At 41.8% G+C, this 20,193-nt stretch overlaps 1 protein-coding gene across 3 annotated transcripts in view; it reads left to right on the top strand.

Annotated features, from left to right (window-relative positions):
• Positions 1-20,193, top strand: part of LOC119039416 (kalirin) — a 571,768-nt gene that overhangs the window by 424,652 nt on the left and 126,923 nt on the right. For all 3 annotated transcript variants that reach the window (XM_053672926.1, XM_053672927.1, XM_037132217.2), the window contains exons 16-18: positions 6,044-6,163; positions 12,272-12,463; positions 15,474-15,623. In XM_053672926.1, coding sequence (XP_053528901.1) covers positions 6,044-6,163; positions 12,272-12,463; positions 15,474-15,623 — 462 coding nt within the window. The remainder of the gene's footprint in view (positions 1-6,043; positions 6,164-12,271; positions 12,464-15,473; positions 15,624-20,193) is intronic.

Below are 20,193 nucleotides of genomic sequence, written 5' to 3'. Positions count from 1 at the left end.
TCTCTCTCTCTGTATGTGTCTCCCCTACCTTCTTCCCTCTTCTCTAAAATCAATGAACATATGCCCAGGTGAAGATTTTTTCTAAGCTACAGATTTTTTTTTATTATGTGCAGTAACTGCTAGATCTTTTAGATTTAAGTCTATTAATTTACCCCAGGGAACAGAAACATCATATTTGATTTAATTATTGCTCGGTCCCTTATTGTCAGGACATTTCTTGCTAATGCCTCTTTCAGTCATTACATTGTTGTTTACTATAATGGGCAAAAAAACTTCTCTGCTCCTCTTCTCCTACAACCATGGCTCGGCCACAGCCCAAACATGCTTAAAGATTCACCAGTGAGCCCCAGGCAGGACCAGACCACAGCACTGCCATCCAAGTCGTTTTCTGTTTCATCACACTGGGATCACATCTGAATCTCTGGAGAAAAATATTGTTCATGGAGACGTGGTACAAATCCTGGCAGCCCCAGAGCCGTGACGAGCACACAAATCTGAAACTCTTGGCAGTAGTGATAGTACTTTCTTTTCATAGAAGTACTTCCTCATTTGTGATCTCATTTTAGAACAAGCAAGGGGTGGGGAGTGGTGTGTGTTTACTTTACAAATGAGGAAACTGAGGTATCAGAGGATTAGTGCTTGCTGGGCCTCCTGACTAACTCAAGCTGAGACTTGAGCCCAGGCCTTTTAAATCCAAGGTCCTATAATTTGCCTCTTCAAAGCCCCACTCCCACCCTGGGTTTTTGGAAGAAAAAGAAGCCTTCCAGCACAATTCAGTCTGGGACTTTCTTGGCCTCTGAAGCAGTACATCTGAGTAGATAGGCAGGTGCAGTTTACACCTGGCAGCGAGGGTGGCACCCGCCCAGTCGTCAGCGGGCTCCAGAGGTCACAGGAGTTTCCCTCCACTCTCCGTGCTCAGCTGTTTCTGCCAGTGGACAGTGGCGTGGGCAGTCATCCGAACAAAGCAGATAACATGAAAATTATCCCTGTTTGACTTTGAAATGAATATATACTTTTGCTTCTGTTCTTGGTTTTTTATTTTATTTATTTACTTTTTTGCTCCAGCATTAGTAGTAGAGCCAACACCGATTATGTTTTTTTGACTGATATGAAAATAGAAATAAGTGGTCATCCTCCAAGTGTATATTCTGAATGGAATGGGGAGCTGGGATGATGATACGTAGTTTGTCAGATGGGACAGTAAAACATCTCTTTATGAATAATTCAGGCATGACTAATATTTGTATACATTTCCATTCAATATTTCATGAGTTGGAGAACAAAAAAAGGAATTCTTCTACAGGGGTGGGAAAATTCCTTCTCCCTACCACACAGTGGTATTGTAGTTCAAAATGGTACTGGATTGCTAGAGTCAGACGTTAGGAAAACTGGGAAGGCCTTTGCAAAGGACAGTGGCCCTTGGGGACGACAAGGGACTGCTGCTCGGTTAAGCCACCACGCCTCATTAGACAGACTTGTTTTCGCCGTCAGTGTAAGACTCTTTCTTTAGAGAGTTGTCTAATCCAGTTTTAGAGAAGGCATCTGTGTTTGATGGAAGTTGGTGGAGCGGGAAGTATTGACTTGGACGCTGTTGACACTTGGAAAGAGGGAGTTAATTTAGATGTCAGTATTGATCAGGGGCTAAATTTAGACACCAGCTTGAGTTTCTCTTTTGAATATACTCTCAAAAAAGAAACGAATAGGACATTTAATTGAAATATCAGTAATGGGGACAGAGAGGGAGAGGATAACAGCGGTTATACATACAGCTCTGCTGTCAGAGCTCTCATAGATTGGAGGTTTATGCTTGGCCATCATAACCATAAATCATTACATCACAGTTACATGAAACTGAGCCTTTGAGGAGTGGTGATGCCACAGACATTCAACTGAAAATTATTTTCAAGTGTTAAGAACAAAGAAAATCGATGCAACTGTTTTTGTTTTTTTTCCTGAGGGATTACTTAGGACTTTGTATCTAAGATAAATGGCCTACTTACTTCCAGGAAAATGTTGAATCTTGAAGGGAAACCACTCTCTTGATTATAATCCATGGTCCAGGACCACCCAGATGTCCCTTTTCTTCTAGAAAAATAGTTCAGATTGTTCCCCAAATCCCATAGAATGCTGATTGCTTTGCAGAAAAATTGCTACTCAGGTAAGAATGACCTCACATTTATTAGATAATTCAGGAAGATTTGAAAAACCTATTTAATGGGCATAAAACTAAACGAATTTCCATATATATTCCTACAGAGCAGGGCATTTGGCAGAAAATAGGTCAAAATGGATTTATAAGATTTGGGGGCTCTCAGCTATGGGGAAAGAAATCACACATATTTTTTACTAAAGATGTTGACAAAATTAGCCCTGTGGACCAAACACTGGCCAGAATTTGCATATGATCAAGATGGACATCAAAACAAAGGAGAAGAGATTATCCTGCCCTCATATTCTCGTCAAGAATACTGTGTTCAGTTGGGTTCACTGTACATAAAACGTAGAAAGGAGTTGGGAGAGATCCAAAAGAGAGGCAACCAAAGGGACAAGTATTAATCATTTGTTTCAAAATGGAGATAATGAAGAAGGCATGTGGTCACAATTTATAAAACTATGATGGGTGAATCCATACAGTCTCAAAAACCTTGAATTTTTAAAACTAGAAGACACTGACCCTGGCTGGTGTAGCTCAGTGGATTGAGCACAGGCTATGAACCAAAGGGTAGCCAGTTCGATTCCCAGTCAGGGCACACACCTGAGTTGCAGGCCAGGTGCCTAGTGAGGGCTGCATGAGAGGCAACCGCACACTGATGTTTCTCTCCCTCTCTTTCTCCCTCTCTTCCCCTCCTCCAAAAATAACCAAATAAAACCTTTTAAAAAATCCCTAAAAGACATTGAAAACATGAGAAGCTCCCAGTTACCATCTGAGGGGCTGATGGGTTTTCCTGTGGTTGGAATGGCAGAAAATGGCTATGCCTTGTAATGTTTTCTGCAGTAGAAACCTTAGACTCAGTGGCTTTGAGTGCAACCTTAGAGATTTGTTGTTGATATTATCTAGAGAATATAGCCATATACAAGCTGCTTCCTCAGCCTACATGGGGACAGGGTTCACTCTGCTTAGATGGACATCCACCTAAGTTATGTGTGGGCTCCCACTTATAGTTACCTAAGTCCAGCCTTCTCTTAACCCAGGGTTATCCAAGCTTCCTTGGACTAAGGTCTCCATTTTCCTTTCCCCCTCCCAGGTCTGACTGAACTGAATTCGTGGCCTCGCTCTAAGTCCCAAAGCAGCAATACTTTTTCATTTCCTTATTTCTACAAAGTTAATTTTGTCCAGTATCCCATGTCTCTGAATTTCGAAAGAAGTATAGAATATTAGGGCTCACAGTGACTTTCAAAGAGCATCTAACCTGTAGGTAAACTGTTCTCTCAATGACTGATCAACATAAAATATTAATCTGACAGATTACATCTTATGGTGTGCAAATACTTTTACATTAGTTATTTCATTTCATCTTCTTAACCCTGCGACTTGGGCAAGAAAATTGTTACCATTTTACAGAAAAGAAAACTGAGCTTCAGAGAGAGGAAATGTTTCCAAAGTCAAACTGCTCAAGATTAGTAGGTCCAACATTTTCTCATTTCTATTACAATATTCCTTCTACTTTGCACTCATTTGCAAAGTAGATGCTTATGAAGAATAAATAGCCAACTTTCTGAACTAGGAAGACAAAGGACTACAGTAACAGAAAACTATACCAACAAGAGTTGTCATTAATGAGAGTACAAAAAATTATAACAAAATAGCTACAGTACCTACATAACATCAGGAGGCCCAGAATACAAGTACTGGGACAAAAATTAATATTCCTAGACTTTTTCTTTTCTCATCATGAGAGGTACAAATGAAGAGCCATAGCATTACCTAGCTTTGCTCAAAAACTAAAAATCACCACCACCGCCAGCATCCTGCTATACGTATTATAGTACATTGCATCAAGACTGATACTGAAAGTGAAGGGACCATTACCCTAAATTTACAGATGAGAAAACTGAGGCGCAGAAGGGTTAAATGGTTTTGCCTGGTAGAACAAAGCCAGGTGTTCTGACTTTAAGATTTTGTACCCTTTCTACACTATCCCAGTTCTGCTTCTAGGACAAATGTGATCAGGGATCAGTGCCACTGCTGAACCCAAGGCATGGATATAAACTGCCGTGCATTTTTTAATCTTCCTAAAATCAAATCTGCCATTTTAAAGTCCTGCAGTGCATTTGGACAATAAAAATGAACAAAATGTCAAGAATTCAGCATGAATTAATGAAAGAGGTAGAGACTGAAGTAAAATGCAATGAATCCATGCAAAGGACTTGCTTAGTTCAAAATATACATTGTGCGTTCCATTTTGCGAAGAGTTAAAGCATTTTAGACATGTGATCCATGTGTGCATGTACCCAAAGCTGCAGGCACCTTTTGGAAATCATTAGCACCACTAGCCAGCCAGCCACCAGACACCGGTGGCATCCGAGATTTCACACATGCACTCTGAGCAGTTATTTCCTGCAACTAATTGCTGTGCAGATTGGCACCTCATCCACGGTCTGCCAGACTGGCCATGAATCAACCTCTCAGTCCAGATAGCCCGGCTTCCGTGGGATGTCTGCCCCAGTGTTATCCATGCGCAGCATGGCCCCAGTCCTCTACTGCCCAAGGAGGAAATATGCAAAATGCCTGTGAGGGTTATGGCATAAGAGTCCAGGATTGGTGCTTTTCTAATTATTTAACATGAAGTTGGGAGGAGGGAAAAATAATTCTGAAACAGATTGAGGTGACTTCTGTTTATGTTGAAGTAACAGATGCACGGTATTTACTGATCTTGAAACTTCAAAAGCATTTTCTTCTCCAATAAAGCTCTCAGATTTACTAATAAAGAAAATATTTGGCAATTTTTTGGTGACCAGACACAAGGTAGATTTTCAAGGCCTAATTCTTCTAGTTTGATTGTTCGCACCAACTCTATTAGCTGGAGAATCGCCGCGTGTCCACTACACCTAGGACCTTCTAGGCAGTGTCAGCTATTTCTCCTTCTATTCTGATAGTTTCTAGCTGAGTACTAAGGTCACCTGCAAATTTTACCCAGCCTAGTCATGGCCTCTATATAATTTAAATCATTTTTAACTTACTCTCTCCTTTTCTGGTGACCCAGTATATGGATCTTTTTATGCTATTTTGCTTATTTTGTCTCTTTCCTCCTGCCTTTGGGTTGCTTACATACCAAAGCTCAAGCCTCTCTTCTCTGGGCTATTTTGCAAGGCATAGGCGGTTGGACCCACTGCTTAGATGTGACTAAATGTTCGTCCTAGATAATCACTTACTCTTCCAAAACCATCACTGCACACCCACCATATGCAAGGTACTTTAAGAGATGAAAATGTGACTAATCTGATACCCTGCTTCTCTGGAAGTTTACAGTCTGAGGGAGGAAGTGAAACAGGTCAAAACAACTGACCGGCGGCCGTCTGTGGTGAGGGCCACAACGGTGGTAAATGCAACGTGATATGGTCGTGCTACATGACAAAGACATTGTTTCTAATGGGTGTGATTAGATGTAGCAGATTTCAAGAAGTTATTAATATCCGGGCCTTAAAAAACAAAAGGAAAGAAAAGGGTACCAACAGAGGAAATGTATTTATTTGTACTATTCTGTGTTCCAGAAGGAACTTCAGAAACACACATACAATGCAATCAGATAAATTGATGTTTAAATTAAGTGGGTGAGGACATTGGGACAGAAGGATAATAAGGGTAGGGAAAGAATATATGAAGCTGGGAATGAAGTTGGTCCTTAAAGTAAGTACCTTAGGGCACAGGGTGCCAGGTAAGATTAGGAAGGTGACCATTTTAATTACCCAGACCCATCCTGGCCGCTCTCCAACTGGAGGAAGAAGATAGCACACTCTGTGGTGAAAGGGCCCATGAGAGAAGGCAACAGCTCTGGGGAAGCTGCGAAGGCCATTCATCTGTGTTCTTGTTCCAATTCCCCAGGTCCTGGGATGGATCCGCAATGGGGAGTCGATGCTCAACGCCAGCCTGGTCAATGCCAGCTCTTTGTCCGAAGCAGAGCAGCTGCAGCGGGAGCACGAGCAGTTCCAGCTGGCCATCGAGGTAACACCCAAATCTGGCTACGCTGCCCTCCCTTCCCCCTTCTGCTCTGCGGTTCGAGCAGGAGGATTCTTCCAGTTGTGGGTGTTCCTTACTCTTTCTAGTGAAATGGTCCAGGCAGCCTCCCTACTGCCCAGGAATTGATAGACAAGTCAATGCAGGCTTCGTCACCCCAAGGAGGCCTGGTATTAGAAGCCAAGTACTCACACTAACAATGTGGATTTTCTTTTCTTACCCTTAACCTTCATGGCCTTGGTGTGTTGAGTTTTATATGCATTATGGACTAAGCACCATGTTAGAAATGTAAAAATCACACAGAATTGAGGATAAAAAAGTACAAAAGTCATTAGCGAGTAAGGATTCCATTTTTAAATATTTAGTTTACAGGTAACACTTAGACACCATTGTCGGATTCTGCCTTTTAACAGTGATCACAGGAGCAGATCGCACTGGATGGTTTGCTTCACTGAGAACAGTTGTTCAGTGCTGCTGTTTTAAGGCTCTTTTAAATAAAACTCCGCTTATGATAATTTAATATAAGTTTTATCTTGCTTTAAATAATACCTTCAATTATCTTCTCTGCTAGAACATTATCCTCCCCAAAGAGACTTGAACTAATTGCTTTAGGATGGTGTGGGGGGAAGAGTAGGAAATGGGACATGGGGATGGTATTAAAAATAAAATAAGTTCAGTACCAATGGGAAAAGAGATAAAGAGTGAGAAGTTCAAGGACATTCATTACTTGTGTTTCAGTACAAAACCCAGGCCACTCCTGAGTGTGTAGAGGTGTTATCTTCTACGAAAAATTATTGTTAATGAGAATTTTCTACAACAATGATAAATTTTAACTATCTATGCCAATAAGTTTATGTCTAACACAGCAATCCAACTGATTGCTAGTCATTTTTGAACTAGCATTGGTTGATTTGAACCATTTAATTTTCCAGAAGGCATCTTCTATGTGTGAGCATGGCAGGAACATGAATGACTTGTTTCTGTAAGATTTCTGGTACCCTCTAAGGAACCACTGCTTAGGATACTGTCTGGGACTTAAGATTTTAAAAGATGCTGTATACTGCCCACACAATATAAATAATTGTGGAAGGAAGAACTAACCAGAGGAGAGGAGTTGTGTTATCTGTCATTAGCTGTCCTTCCTGCATTTTGCTGGCGTGCTTGCTCAAACACGAGCATGTTGGGACCTACTCGCTGTAAAGGAAAAATCAGCAGTGGGGTTACAATCAAGAGTCGGGCTCACAGTGGCCAAGGCGCCCCAGAGAGGCAGCAGTGAAGAGACCTAAGGTTTGTCAGTCAGGCCAGAGTGGGGGCGTGCAGCTGTGAGGGGTGCCAGGCAGAGAGAGCGCACAGCTCTTGGCCACACTGCCTCCTTGTTTATCTTGAATGTGAAGGTTTATATGCCTGGGAGGTAATTAAATTTTCAGTCCCTAATCACATTTTGGGAAAGTATCACTAAGTGTCACGATGCTCTTGAGTATCTCAGCGAGCTAGTGAAAAGTAGCGAGTAAATGCATTTGCAGTGCTATCAAAATGACTAAGTTTCACATGACTTGCATAGGCAGCATGTATTAATTTGTATTAGATGCTATGGCATCCTTAAAGAATAGAGGCTCACTAAGCATCGATGTCTCTTACTTGCCTGAATGCAACTTGATCAAATATTCTCAGAATTGATATTGAGGCAGAGGTCCCTACAGAGTTCATGTCTATGGTTTCAGGAGAACATGGCAGAGCAGATAGGGTTGCTGAAGGATCTTGGGAACGCAAGGTGGGCAGGGTCTGCCAGAATAATGAAGAGAACAGACTGAGAATTTCAACATACGTTCCTCTTCAGGCGGCCTTGTGCTTCTCTCTAAATGCATCAGGTTCTGTAGGGGGGTGTTATATATCAGGGATGATTTAAGCAACTCAAAAGCAGATCTACCTAGTCTGGTTTGGCTTAACCCATTCTGACAGTTACTGGAGACCATCACAATGTCTAATGATGGGAAACATAATTTGACTTCTTGGGCCCTAAGAAAGAGCCCTGGGTTTCAGAAGGGAAAATAAAATAGCTATAGGTAAGGTGATCATATAATTTATTACTAAAATAGAGGAACTTTTAAGAACGAAGGAGGGAATTATTCATAACTAAGCCAAAAAAATAGGCACATACTAGAACTGTCATGGGTGAAGCAGGATTTGCTCACCCTAGCATGGGTGGCCTCATCAGTTTGAAGATTTTGGTCTCACAAAAGAAGTTCAGAATTTTTACCTGAAGAAGGCTTGGCTTCAGGAAATCCCCCAGAGCCATGCGGAATGCAGAATAGTAATGTACAACACCCAAAAGCATAGCTTTATCACCAAACTCAGATGATTATTTGTTAGTGGCTGATGTTGTGGCTGGTATGTCTTCAAGAACTGTGAACATCATAGAAACAAATTCAATTTTAAATTTCATGTTTATTTGAAATCCTTTTATGCATTTTAAGCCTAAACATTATGGCAAAAATAGTTAATTAATAGTTATCTAGTAGTTATAACTGGACAATAAATTCAGTTGATTTGGTTCAATTTTCTCCCATGTTTTGCTACTAAATATTAGCATCTTTGATCCATATCTGAAAGATATAGCACTCAACAGGATGAGATAAAGAGCAGAAATAAGTGCAAAATAATCATTCAAACCCAGCAGTGCAAAGATTATGTCATACGTCATGTGCATAAGAGTTTATCATTTTGGAAGTTGAAGGAGGAAGGGGTTCCCAGGACTATTAGATTATAGTGAGTTTTTGAATAAAGAAGAGAATTTATTACACAGCATAAATTATAGGAAAATTAAAATTACCCCTACACTGTCAGAGAAAAAGACATTATAACAGGTTTGTGATGACAATGATATGCTAGTTTCATATATTGAGGAGAAGCCCAGTAATTTTTGTAATCACTAAATGTTCATTTGGTTAACTCTTCCTCTAAATGAGACACTGGAGATCCTGTTCCAATTGCTAGACATCAAGCAGTGTGGTGTGATCTAGTGGAAAAGACATAGGTTCGGGGATAGATTAAACCTAAATCTTATTCTTGGTTTTATCACTTCCTTGGTTATACGTTTTTGGGCAAGTCACTCCACCAGCCTCAGCCTCAGTTTCTTAATCTGTGAAGTGGGAATAGCAACATTTACCTTGTAGTAGTGCCATGAGAACTAGAAAAAAAATATGCATTAAGCACAGTGCCTAGCACACAGCATATACTTGGTAAAATGACAGCTGTTCAAGTGATTTTTAAAAAGTAGTCCTTGCCTGAGAGTTTCACAGTCTAGGTAAGGAGAGTCAGCCATGTGTTAGGTGACGCTGCAGTTCAGAAAAGGGAGGTTTGTAGTGAGACTCAGGCTGTCCGAAAAGGCCTCTTTGAAGGAGGTGGGACTTGAGCTGCGTCTCAAAGGGTGACTGGACCCTAAGTGGGGAGAGGCTGAGGGGTGTTCATTAAAGGCAGGAAGAGTGAAGGCAGCAACAACAAGAGTGTCTGGTGTGTTTTCAAAGTATTTTGTGTGTAAATAGTAGGTAATAATGGTATGAAAGTAGTTAGGACCCTTTTATGAGAGGCTTTTAATAACATGCTCTGAAGTTTGGGCTTAATTTCGTAGCAATCAGGGAACTACTGAAGGCTTTTGAATTGAAAGAAGGGAGAGATGTTTATAGCATAAAGTCAGAGTTTCAGAGCTGGAGAGGACATTAGAAGTCACTTCCTGTAACAGAAAATTAGTCTGCCCTCAATGTAAGGGACAGGTTGAATGGGTTAGAAATGGAAAGCAGGAATACTAGGCAGGTGACCAGCACAGCAGTCTAGACAGGAAGTGAGGGGACTGGGCTGGGGTTCAGGGTGAGGAACAGCAGGCAAGAATTATGATGAGGTTGTAATGTGGGGTGGCAGCGAGGAGGACACCATCAACGGAACAGTAAACCGCTGTGGGAATGCTGTTTCAGAGGCTGGAGGAGTTTAGTTTTAGATGCGGAACTTGTGGGGATGTCTGGCTGACTGGCATGGGCAGACAGATGGAACTGAACCGGTGCTGCTGACCTGGGTGAGAGGTGCGACAGACAGCTTACCCTTACATCCAAACACAGTTAAAGATAAGGGTCAGGTGTCGGGGTGAGAGATGTGGACCGGGGAGTCATTTATGAAGAGGAAATAATAGAAGTCAAGGAAATAATGGGAGCTCTGCAGAAGTTTTTAAAAAAGAAACAACTAGGGAATGGGTCTTGGAGTACCTCTGCATTTAGGAGACAGGAAAAGAAGATGCTGCCAATAAGTAAACCGGAGAAAGAAACCAGGGGTTTATTGTGGGTCGTTTCTGCCCATTAGTTTACTTTTTCCAGCTGTGTAGGAACCCGCATGCTGATGTGGTCATCAGGATTGAAGGCTGACTCAGTGGCAAAGCAAGGGAATGGAGGAGTCTAAACTGCTAGAGGTGGTGTTAACATACCTAACACTGGGTACAGATTCAGGCGACAGGGAAGGGAAGCCAAGAGGTGGTTGAGAGACGGAAAAATAACTAGGACTGTGTGGATTGCCATCTGGGATGAGGGGGAGGGGGAAGTAGAGGTGAAAGGAGGGAGGTGTACTGGCACACAGGAAGTGAGGAATGGCTGTGCTCTTGGGAACTGTCCCGGCACTGCTGCCTAAGAAGAAGAGACGAAATAATTCTAGAGTAAGTTACTGGGCTTCCAGCTGCTCGTTTTCACTGCCAGCTGAGCTATTCTTTCCTAAAAGTGCAAAGGCCAAATTTGTACTGTGCCATTGGGTTGAAATGATCCCAGCAGTGGAGGCTGGGATAATATTAGCTCTTTAAAGTCCTATGGCTCGTCCACAACAGTCTTTCATTTTAATCAATTTCAATCCCAGTTGTCTCTCTCCCTGCTACCCAGTCCTCCAGCCTGGTCTCCCCATCGTCTACAGTTAGTGTAAACTCAGAGGCTGCAAACCATATCGAGCCTGAATAAGAAAATAAGCCTCCTATGATGTACAGGGTCTGGCACAAATAATGCCTCTTTCTTATTGCAAAATCTTTTATTATAAAATCATAAGCATGTAATTCTTTTTTTTTCGATACACAGCAAAATTCTTTTCAAGTGCTCAGTCATGAAATGTTTCAAAGAAATCAAAGTCTTGAAATCACAAAAAGTATGTTCTATGATCACAACATATCAAATTAAAAATCGATACCAATAACTTAACTAGAAAATACCCAAATATTTGAAAAATTAAATATACTTTTTTTTGCAACATATCACACTCAAGCATACCATATGACATTTTAGGTGAAATGTTCAAATTGCTGTCCATCTGCTGCGAGACATTCAACCACACTCAACCTACCACCCACACTCAAGCAGGCATTACTTCTGCTGGGCCCTGTACATAGACTCCTAAAGGCAAATGCAAACAATGCAGTAATGCGGATACTGTGTGTTGAGCCGATCTGTCTGCTGCACTGCTCTGTTCCCCTGGTGAGGTTACTAAGGGGTAGTGTGAGATGCTACTCTTCTCGCACAAGTTTACTTCTTCTACTGGAATCCTTTCCAACTGATTGTTAATGTCTAAAATGATTGCATTGTCGGCTCAGATTTGTGTTACAGGGACTTTTTATGTGCTGTTTATTTGATCTGTAAAATAGGACTGCAGCAGTAACCTCCTTTGAAAATGTGTTATGATGAACAATTTTATGATTAGATTTGAAAAGGAAATTTAACTAATGTATGAACTAATCGGATTATACACAATCATTATTTTCCTGCCATAGACACTGAAATGTCTTTAAGACCCAGTGCGGTATAAGTAGAAGAGAAAGGGGTGGGGAATAGGAGTTACAGACCTAAGCGATTAGTTCATGAAAATGTATGATATTCTTTTTTTAATATATGCTTTTAAAACAATGATGTGTTAGTCATCATGACAAAATGCTTGAATCAGTCATTTAAAACTCTTTAACTTTTCTGCATCTTCCCACTCACGCCTCACTCCACCCCCTCCCATACCACGCCTGGGTCGTTCCCATGGACCTTTCTCTCCTCCCCTTGTGCCCAGTCCCTCTTTCATGCCACTTCCTTGCAGAAGACGCACCAGAGTGCCCTGCAGGTGCAGCAGAAGGCGGAGGCGCTGCTCCAGGCTGGCCACTATGACGCAGACGCCATCCGGGACTGTGCCGAGAAGGTGGCCCTCCACTGGCAGCAGCTCATGCTGAAGATGGAAGACCGGCTAAAACTGGTCAACGCCTCTGTGGCCTTTTACAAAACTTCTGAACAGGTGAGAGAAAGGACTGTGTGATGTGTGAGGCTGAGATTGGTGGAGGATTATTCTCTGCCTCACACTGCTAATCTGCAGTGTCTCCCACAAGAAGCCAGTCCTCTCAGTACAGACCTTTGAGAGGAGAAGAATGGCTTGTGGAAGCACCGTGCTTGGCTTCCTTATAATGCTTTCCACTAGAGAAATGGGCCATGTGATTTTTTTTCTTATACATTTCTCAAACTTATTGGATCTAGCTGTTGAAATAGAAATTGGGCAGGTGTATACTGAATGCTAGGGTGGAGTGGTGTAGCAGTCAGCTCTTGCCCCAGTAAAGCTGTGTAACAAATCACCCAAAAACTCAGTGGCATACAACAGTAAGCATTCGTGTTTTTTGCTTAAGTATCTGGAGCTCAGGTGGTCATGGCTGAGCTTGGTAGAACAGGCTCCAGGCTGCAGATGGGATTAGATCTGTCCCCATGTCTCTCACCCTCTTTGACCAGCAGCTACTTGAGGCACATTCAGAGTGAAAGGCAGGAGTGCAGGAGCTCAAAATCTGTTGTCAAAGTGCGTGTCAAGTCTCTGCTGTGTTACGTGCTCTAACAACCTTTGGGCCAAAAGAAGACATTTAGCTAACCTTCCTTTGGAAGCTGGGAGAGGAGAGTAACAATTTGCTGAACATGATCTAATGTACTGCAACCAGGTACTATGCATTGCTTGAAAAACTTACAGTTCTTTCACTCATGGGGCTCCCAGTCTCATGGAGGAAACACATCTCTCTGCCATTGGAGAACTATGAGCCTAACCTGTGGGATGGTGTCACTGTGGGAGAAAAGGCAGGAAATATACACAGCAGGGCCATAAAGATGCAGACCCATTACTATTGCACCTGTACAGCAATATGCACAAAAGCTAAGTGGGTTTTTTAATGATTTGTGTTTTGTAATGTTAGGGAATTTTTCCCATAAAATAGAGGTTTAAAACTGAAGTGATTTTATTCAATGCAAAACATTTTTCCTCATTCCAATTGCTCCCTAATAGAAATAGATCAGAGAAACATTCTCTTCTCCGTTGCCTAGAGGAACCATGGGAAAGTGTTGAGGAGCAAATCCAGCATGTCTGTCAGAGGGCCCTGCAGCCGTGTCCTGGTCTCCACACCTCCTCTCAGTCCTTCCTGCTGTTTCAGGGAGACGACGCCTTCGATGGCCACAGGAGTGGGGGCAGCAGACAGAGATGATAAAGAGCTCCCCAACTGATCTATAAAATTCAGCACCATCCCAATCAAATCACAGCAATCATTTTTGAATAAAAAATGATATGCTGATTACCTAAGATTTATATGGAAATGCAGAAGAACGACTTTGGAAAGGAAGAACAAAGTTGAAGGAGTTACACTACCTGACTCTGAGGCTTACCTTAAAGCTGCCATGATCGAGACAGGATGGTATTGGGTGTGAGAGTAGACCTTCATGGGACTGAGTAGTGGTTCCAGAAATAGACCCGCATATATACAATCAGTTAATTTTTGACAAAGAAATTTAATACGTAAAGTTTTTTAAACAGATGATTTTGGACAACTGAATATTCATATAAAAAATGAGGTTTAATCCCTGTTTTGCTGTCATGCACAAATTTTAACTTGAGATGGATCAAACTACTGAAGAGGACAGAGCACTAGATTAAGAGTCAGGAACTTTGACCCCAAAGTAACTTTGTGAAAGGTCACTTTATAGCTCAAGATTTCTGTTTCTCTGCCTATTAAATTAAAGGAGTTATGCTTGATAATCTTTTCAGCTTCCAAATTGGTTGGTTTTAAGTCCAATACTATGATGGGACAGATATCAAGTACTTTTTTTCTTAGAGTTTTTGAATGTCTATAATGTTTTCTCTGAAGATGCGAGCCACACTGCATGTTTGCAAGCCTTGTCTAAGGAGAGATGTGTGGTGCTAGAGAAGTCATCCAGATTTCAGGGACCGGCCTCTCCTACACGAGAAGCACGTGGTATGAGGGTGTCCTACCTAGGGCATTTTTCAGCTCAGTTTATAACTTAATAAATGTCCTACCCAACCCCGCACTCTCCATCAAGAAATAACTTTCTCAGTCTAAGGAGGCCAAAGGTACTTAGGGCTGCTCTCACCTGCTGCCATAGTCAAGCAAGTAATCAAAGCCTATTGAAAGGAAGTCTAGGAATATGAATTTCTATTTACTGCATCCTTCCCTGGGCCCTGACATGAGGCTGCCCTGGGCCTCCTACAGTTACATGCTACCTAACTTTCCCTCCAAGCCCCACTCTGAATGAATGCTTTTGTTTTTGCTGTCTTGTGAGTTCATTTAAAAGGTCATTTAGAGGATGGCCTCTCAGCATTTTTCAAACTGAAAAAGCTCCTTAACTCTTTTTCAGGTTAACCCAAATTTGTTACCCCTCTGAAGGAAATGTGTACTTTGCAATAGAGGTGTCATCACCATATGGTAGTATCCTGAGACATTCTCGCTGGGATATTTTTTCACAGGGAGAGGAAACGTGACGTTCGTTTATGGACCATACGTCATACAATATATAGGCAACCTCCTTCTTTATCTCTGCTTGAAACTACTTCCTACAGAGCAGTTACAGACAGTTGAGCAACCTGAGTATCTTCTCCAAACCTCACTTTCCTCTACTACTTAATTCACAGAATTATTGTGAAGTTCTATCAATATGATATATTAAAAAGCCTCAAAAATTACTTAGTATCTCTGGGTGACATCGTCAGCCCCCGTAGTGTCAGCCTGTATCTGTTGACTGTCAGAGGATGATTCCAAAATCCGTATCTCAGTCTCAGTCTGTCTCCCAAGGTCTAGACGATGATGCATTTCGCTGCCTCCTGCACTTCTCTCAAATGTCGCAGGGTACTGCCTCCCCTAAATCTGCAAACTGAACTTCGAATGAAAAATTGTGCAGCTATACAGGATTCTCTCTGCTGACGGTTTTCATAAAACATTTCCCAACTGATTGACTTACTGAATCTTTTTGTTCCCGTAATCCATTAGGTCTGTAGTGTCCTGGAGAGCTTAGAGCAAGAGTACCGGAGAGATGAGGATTGGTGTGGTGGACGAGATAAACTGGGACCAGCCGCAGAGATCGACCACGTCATTCCACTCATCAGTAAACATCTGGAGCAAAAGGAGGCCTTTCTTAAGGTCAGAGCACATTGTCATCCGAGGTCTGGGATTTTATTTATTTATTTTCAAATATATTTTATTGATTATGCCATTACAGTTGTTCTATTCCCTCCTTCATTTCCCTCCACCCTGCACATCCCCTCCCCACCATTCCCCCCCTTTAGTTTATGACCATGTATCTCAAGTTCTTTAGATTCTATATTTCCCCTACTATTCTTACCCTCCCCCCTGTCTATTTTCTACCTACTGTCTATGCTACTTATTTTCTGTACCTTCTCCCCCCTTCTCCTTCTCCCACTACCCTATTGCTAACCCTCCATGTGATCTTCATTTCTATGGTTCTGCTCCTGATCTACCTGTCCTCTTAGTTTGCTTTTGTTTTAGGTGTGGTTCTTAATAACTGTGAGTTTGCTGTCCTTTCACTGTTCATCTTTTTTATCTTCTTTTTCTTAGATAAGTCCCTTTAACATTTTATATTATAAGGGCTTGGTGATGAGGAACTCCTTGAATTTGATCTTATCCGAGAAGCACTTTATCTGCCCTTCCATTCTAAATGAAAGTTTTGCTGGATAGAGCAATCTTGGTTGTAGGTCTTTGGATTTCATGACTTGGAATACCTCTTTCCAGCCCCTTCTTGCCTGTAAGGTCTCTTTTGAGAAATCAGCTGACAGTCTGATGGGAAGTCCTTTGTAGGTGACTGTCCCCTTATCTCTTGCTGCTTCTAGAATTCTCTCCTTCATTTTAATCTTGGCTAATGTAATTATGATGTGCCTTGGTATATTCCTCTTTGGGTCCACCTTCTCTGGGACTCTCTGAGTTTCGTGGATTTCCTGGAAGTCTATATCCTTTGCCAGATTGGGGAAATTCTCCTTTATTATTTGTTCGAATAAGTTTTCCACTCGTGGCTGTTCCTCTTCCCCTTTCTGGTACCCCTATAATTCGGATGTTGGAACGTTTAAGGATGTCCTAGAGGTTCCTAAGCCTCTCCTCATTTTTTTGAATTCTTGTTTCTTCATCCTTTTCTGTTTGGTCATTTCTTTCTTTCTTCTTGTCCACTCCATTGATTTGAGTCCCAGTGTCCTTTCCATCACTATTGGTTCCCTGTGCATTTCTCTTCATTTCAATTACTTTAGCCTTCATATGTTCCTCTAATTTGTGACTAAAATCAGCCAGTTCTGTGAGCATCCTGATCACCAGCGTTTTGAACTGTGCATCTGAAAGTTTGGCTATTTCTTCGTCTCTTAGAGTTATGGGATCTGGGGCTTTGAGTTCTTATTGAGCCATAATGTTTTGTTCTGTTCACGCCTGTTAGGTATAAGGAGTGGAGCTTTAGATGTTCACCAGGGCATGGCCACCCAGGTTGCTGGTTTGTGATGCTATATGTGGGGGTGGGGTCCGAGAGGGACAATAGCAGTCCCCTCTGCTGCTTCCCACCGCTGGGGCCTGCATGGTCAATCTCACTGCTCGCTCCTTCGCCTGTTTATCTGCGCGCGAATGGGTCAGCCCTCAGTGGGTCCGCCTGCTACTCCACACCTGGGATCCGCCCACGGCTTCTGGCGCACCTGGGTTGCATGCCCAGGTCAGTCTGGTGGATCTTTCCTGCCCACCCCCGCTCTGCTGCTGGCTCTGCCGCTGGCTCTGCCCCTCTTACCGGTTTGGCTGAAGGGTTCCTTGTTGTCAGACTTCCGTATAGTTCAATATTCTGTGGTTTGGCTGCGTTTTTGTTGCTAAAACTTGGTTGTTTTTAAACTTGGTTGTGCGAGAAGGCACAATGTTTCCATCTACACCTCCATCTTGGCGGAAGTCTCTCTGTTGAGGTCTGGGACTTCAGCCTGTTCTTTCATCTACCTTCTTTCTCTCCCTCTTCTTCCTCCTCTTCTCCTTCCCCATCCCCCACTCTCACACACAATGCTTCATAAGGGCTTTCCATTCCCCTGTTTACTCTAGCTTCTTACCTAAAAGGGGGTATTTGTAGAGAGGATATTGGCTGGCTAACTTGAAAGGTTGAAAGGTCACGCTTCAAATATTTACCATATTTTGCTGTGTGTAATGTGCACTTTTCTACTCAAATTTTTTAGGGAAAAATAAGGATGCACATTATACATGGGTAGTACCTGAAATAATTTGTATCTGTTCTTATGTTTTGTAATGATTTGTTACATAAAATTTCTTGTACAATAAGGTGTTCAAAAATAAATACTAAAATTTATTTATAATACAAAAAAACAAGTACTTAAATATAAATAAATAAATGATTGAATTAAAATATTAAAATGAAAGATTGTTTTTCCTGAAAGTGTGGGCCGAAAACGTGGGCTGCATTACACATGGCAAAACACAGTATTCCTCTCGGCACATTGTGTATAATTAGGCAGTGAGGGTGCGTACACCATTACTACTGGTGCCATGTTCAAATATCCCAATATCCCACTGACGTTAGTTGAGAAAAATCCATACTTTCACTTACTCGTTTGTTCTATTAAAATATTTTAATTGAAATATATAAACCTAGGTATAAAACAATATTAAAATAAGTCTTTTATAAAGGCATAATGCAATGTTTAAGGAAGAATTAAAAGCAATAAATGTATACATCTCACTTATTTATAAATCTCATAATTATCAATTACTGAGCAACTAACCGAGTACTCTGCTATATGAAGAAAGCAATACCTTATAAGATTTTTTTTTAATAGAGCTCCAGCTTCCCAGGGAGGAAGCCTGGGAGCTGCTCCAAACAGGCTCCCAGCGCCTGCAGGGAGTCCTCCTGACCCTCCAGGCTTCCATCTTCTCTTTGACAGAGTCTCCTGTGTTAAAACTTAACTAAAGGCTCCATTTACTCTCAGATTTCTTGCTTTCAGGTTCTGCTTCCTCTCAGGTTTCTGCAAGTACAAAAGATAATTTTTATACCTTAACATGTTGCCACTAATTTACTACAATTCTGTAATGAACTGCCTTTCTTTTATTAGGGATTTTCTCTACTGGACCATTTTAATGAGTTTTACTATTTTTTTTAAGATGGCCTCTCCCCTCCCTTCTCCCATTTATCTGTTTTCTGTACCTGCAGTCAATCAGAGCCCTAACCACTCTTACCAGTGAGATTAAATAGACATTCTTCTATATGGGGCTTAAGATGATTTTAAAAGTCTTCCCCATTATAAAACAAAATTTAAAACAAAACAACTTAAATAGAGCATACCGAAGATTTTAAATAAAGGTATTTCTTTATAAGATTAGATGCTTCTTTTGAAGAAGGAAAAAAGAAAATGTTCTGATTATATGTTTTCCAAATTGCCTAAAACTGTAGTCCAGAAACTCCCTGTTGTTGTGGGAAGTACATACCCAATGGATGGGACGTTAGTTGCTCTATTTTGGATTTCTTAGCTTTGAACCACCATCCAGTTGTTAAATTCATGATGGGCCTCTGGATGGACCCACCAATAGTCTTTCCCAGAGCTCTTAAAAGCCATCGTTATTAATGCAGCATTTAAACTATTTTCTATTATATAATTTGTAGTAATAGAGGCTACGTGTAACAGGTTTTAAAATTTGACAGTTTTGGCCCTGGCCAGCTCACTCTGATGGTTAGAGTGTCGTCTCAATACGCCAAGGTTGTAGGTTGGATCTCCAGTCAGAGGACATACTAGCAGGAACCAGTGGAACTTCCACCTGAGTAGGTGGAACGACAAATCTCTCTCTCCTTCTCTCCCTCCCTCTCTCTCCATCTCGTCCTCTCTCCTTCCCTCTCCTCCCTCCTCTCTCTCTAAAATCAATAAAGCAAACAATTTAAAATTTGACAGTTTTGTCTAGAGACAATGTAACTCTGAAAACGATGGATTAGAAATCAGTGGACTACCATGTATGACTTGCACAATCGGGGGGAAACTGATTTCTAAAGAAATTCACATCATCTGTGATTTTGAGAGAAACTAGACGTGTCCCTGGGCCTAGACTCTGGCCCTGGCTTGCTTCATGGCGCCAGCCCTGCGGGGCCTCGGTTTCCTCCCTGGGCACAGCGACATGGGGCAGCTGTCCTCTCTGCCACCCCTACAACCATGAGTCTTAAAAGGGCTCCTATTGGAGCTCTTACTCCTTTAGGGGGAGTGATGTTTCTCAGCAATCGGGTATTTATTAGTGTTACTGAGGTGAGGGTTGATTTGATGGACAAATAAAATTTTAAATGTGAATAACAGCCATTTCAATTTGGAATGCATGGTTGGTTTCTCAAAGTTACTTACTCGAGTCTAAATTAAACTAATGTTAAAGTGACTTACGTCAGTGGTGGTATAAGAGGCATTCTGGTGACACAGAAAACCAGCCTGAGAGTGAGTATTAGTAATACTGACTCAGCTTGTACCAGTCAAGGTATGGCTGAGTTCTGATTTTCACCTGTAATGGACAAGGGAGAGACACAGAAAGTAATTCTTTACTCAGTGAAAGGGTGAGCTCTCTAGCACCGAGCGTCCATGAACCAGAGTGGCCTCCAGGGCTCTGCTCACCCAGAGCTTCACAGAGCTTCACTGTGAAGTTTCCTTCTAGATGTCGTGCACCCCACGCACCTGCTGGACCAGGACTTACGTGTGGGGGC

Source organism: Artibeus jamaicensis, unplaced genomic scaffold (assembly GCF_021234435.1).
Source record: "Artibeus jamaicensis isolate MK-2021 breed Jamaican fruit bat unplaced genomic scaffold, CSHL_Jam_final contig_793, whole genome shotgun sequence".
Lineage (NCBI taxonomy): Eukaryota > Metazoa > Chordata > Mammalia > Chiroptera > Phyllostomidae > Artibeus > Artibeus jamaicensis.
The sequence above is the reverse complement of the archived record's forward strand: the minus strand, read 5'-3'. Positions and strand labels throughout refer to the sequence as shown.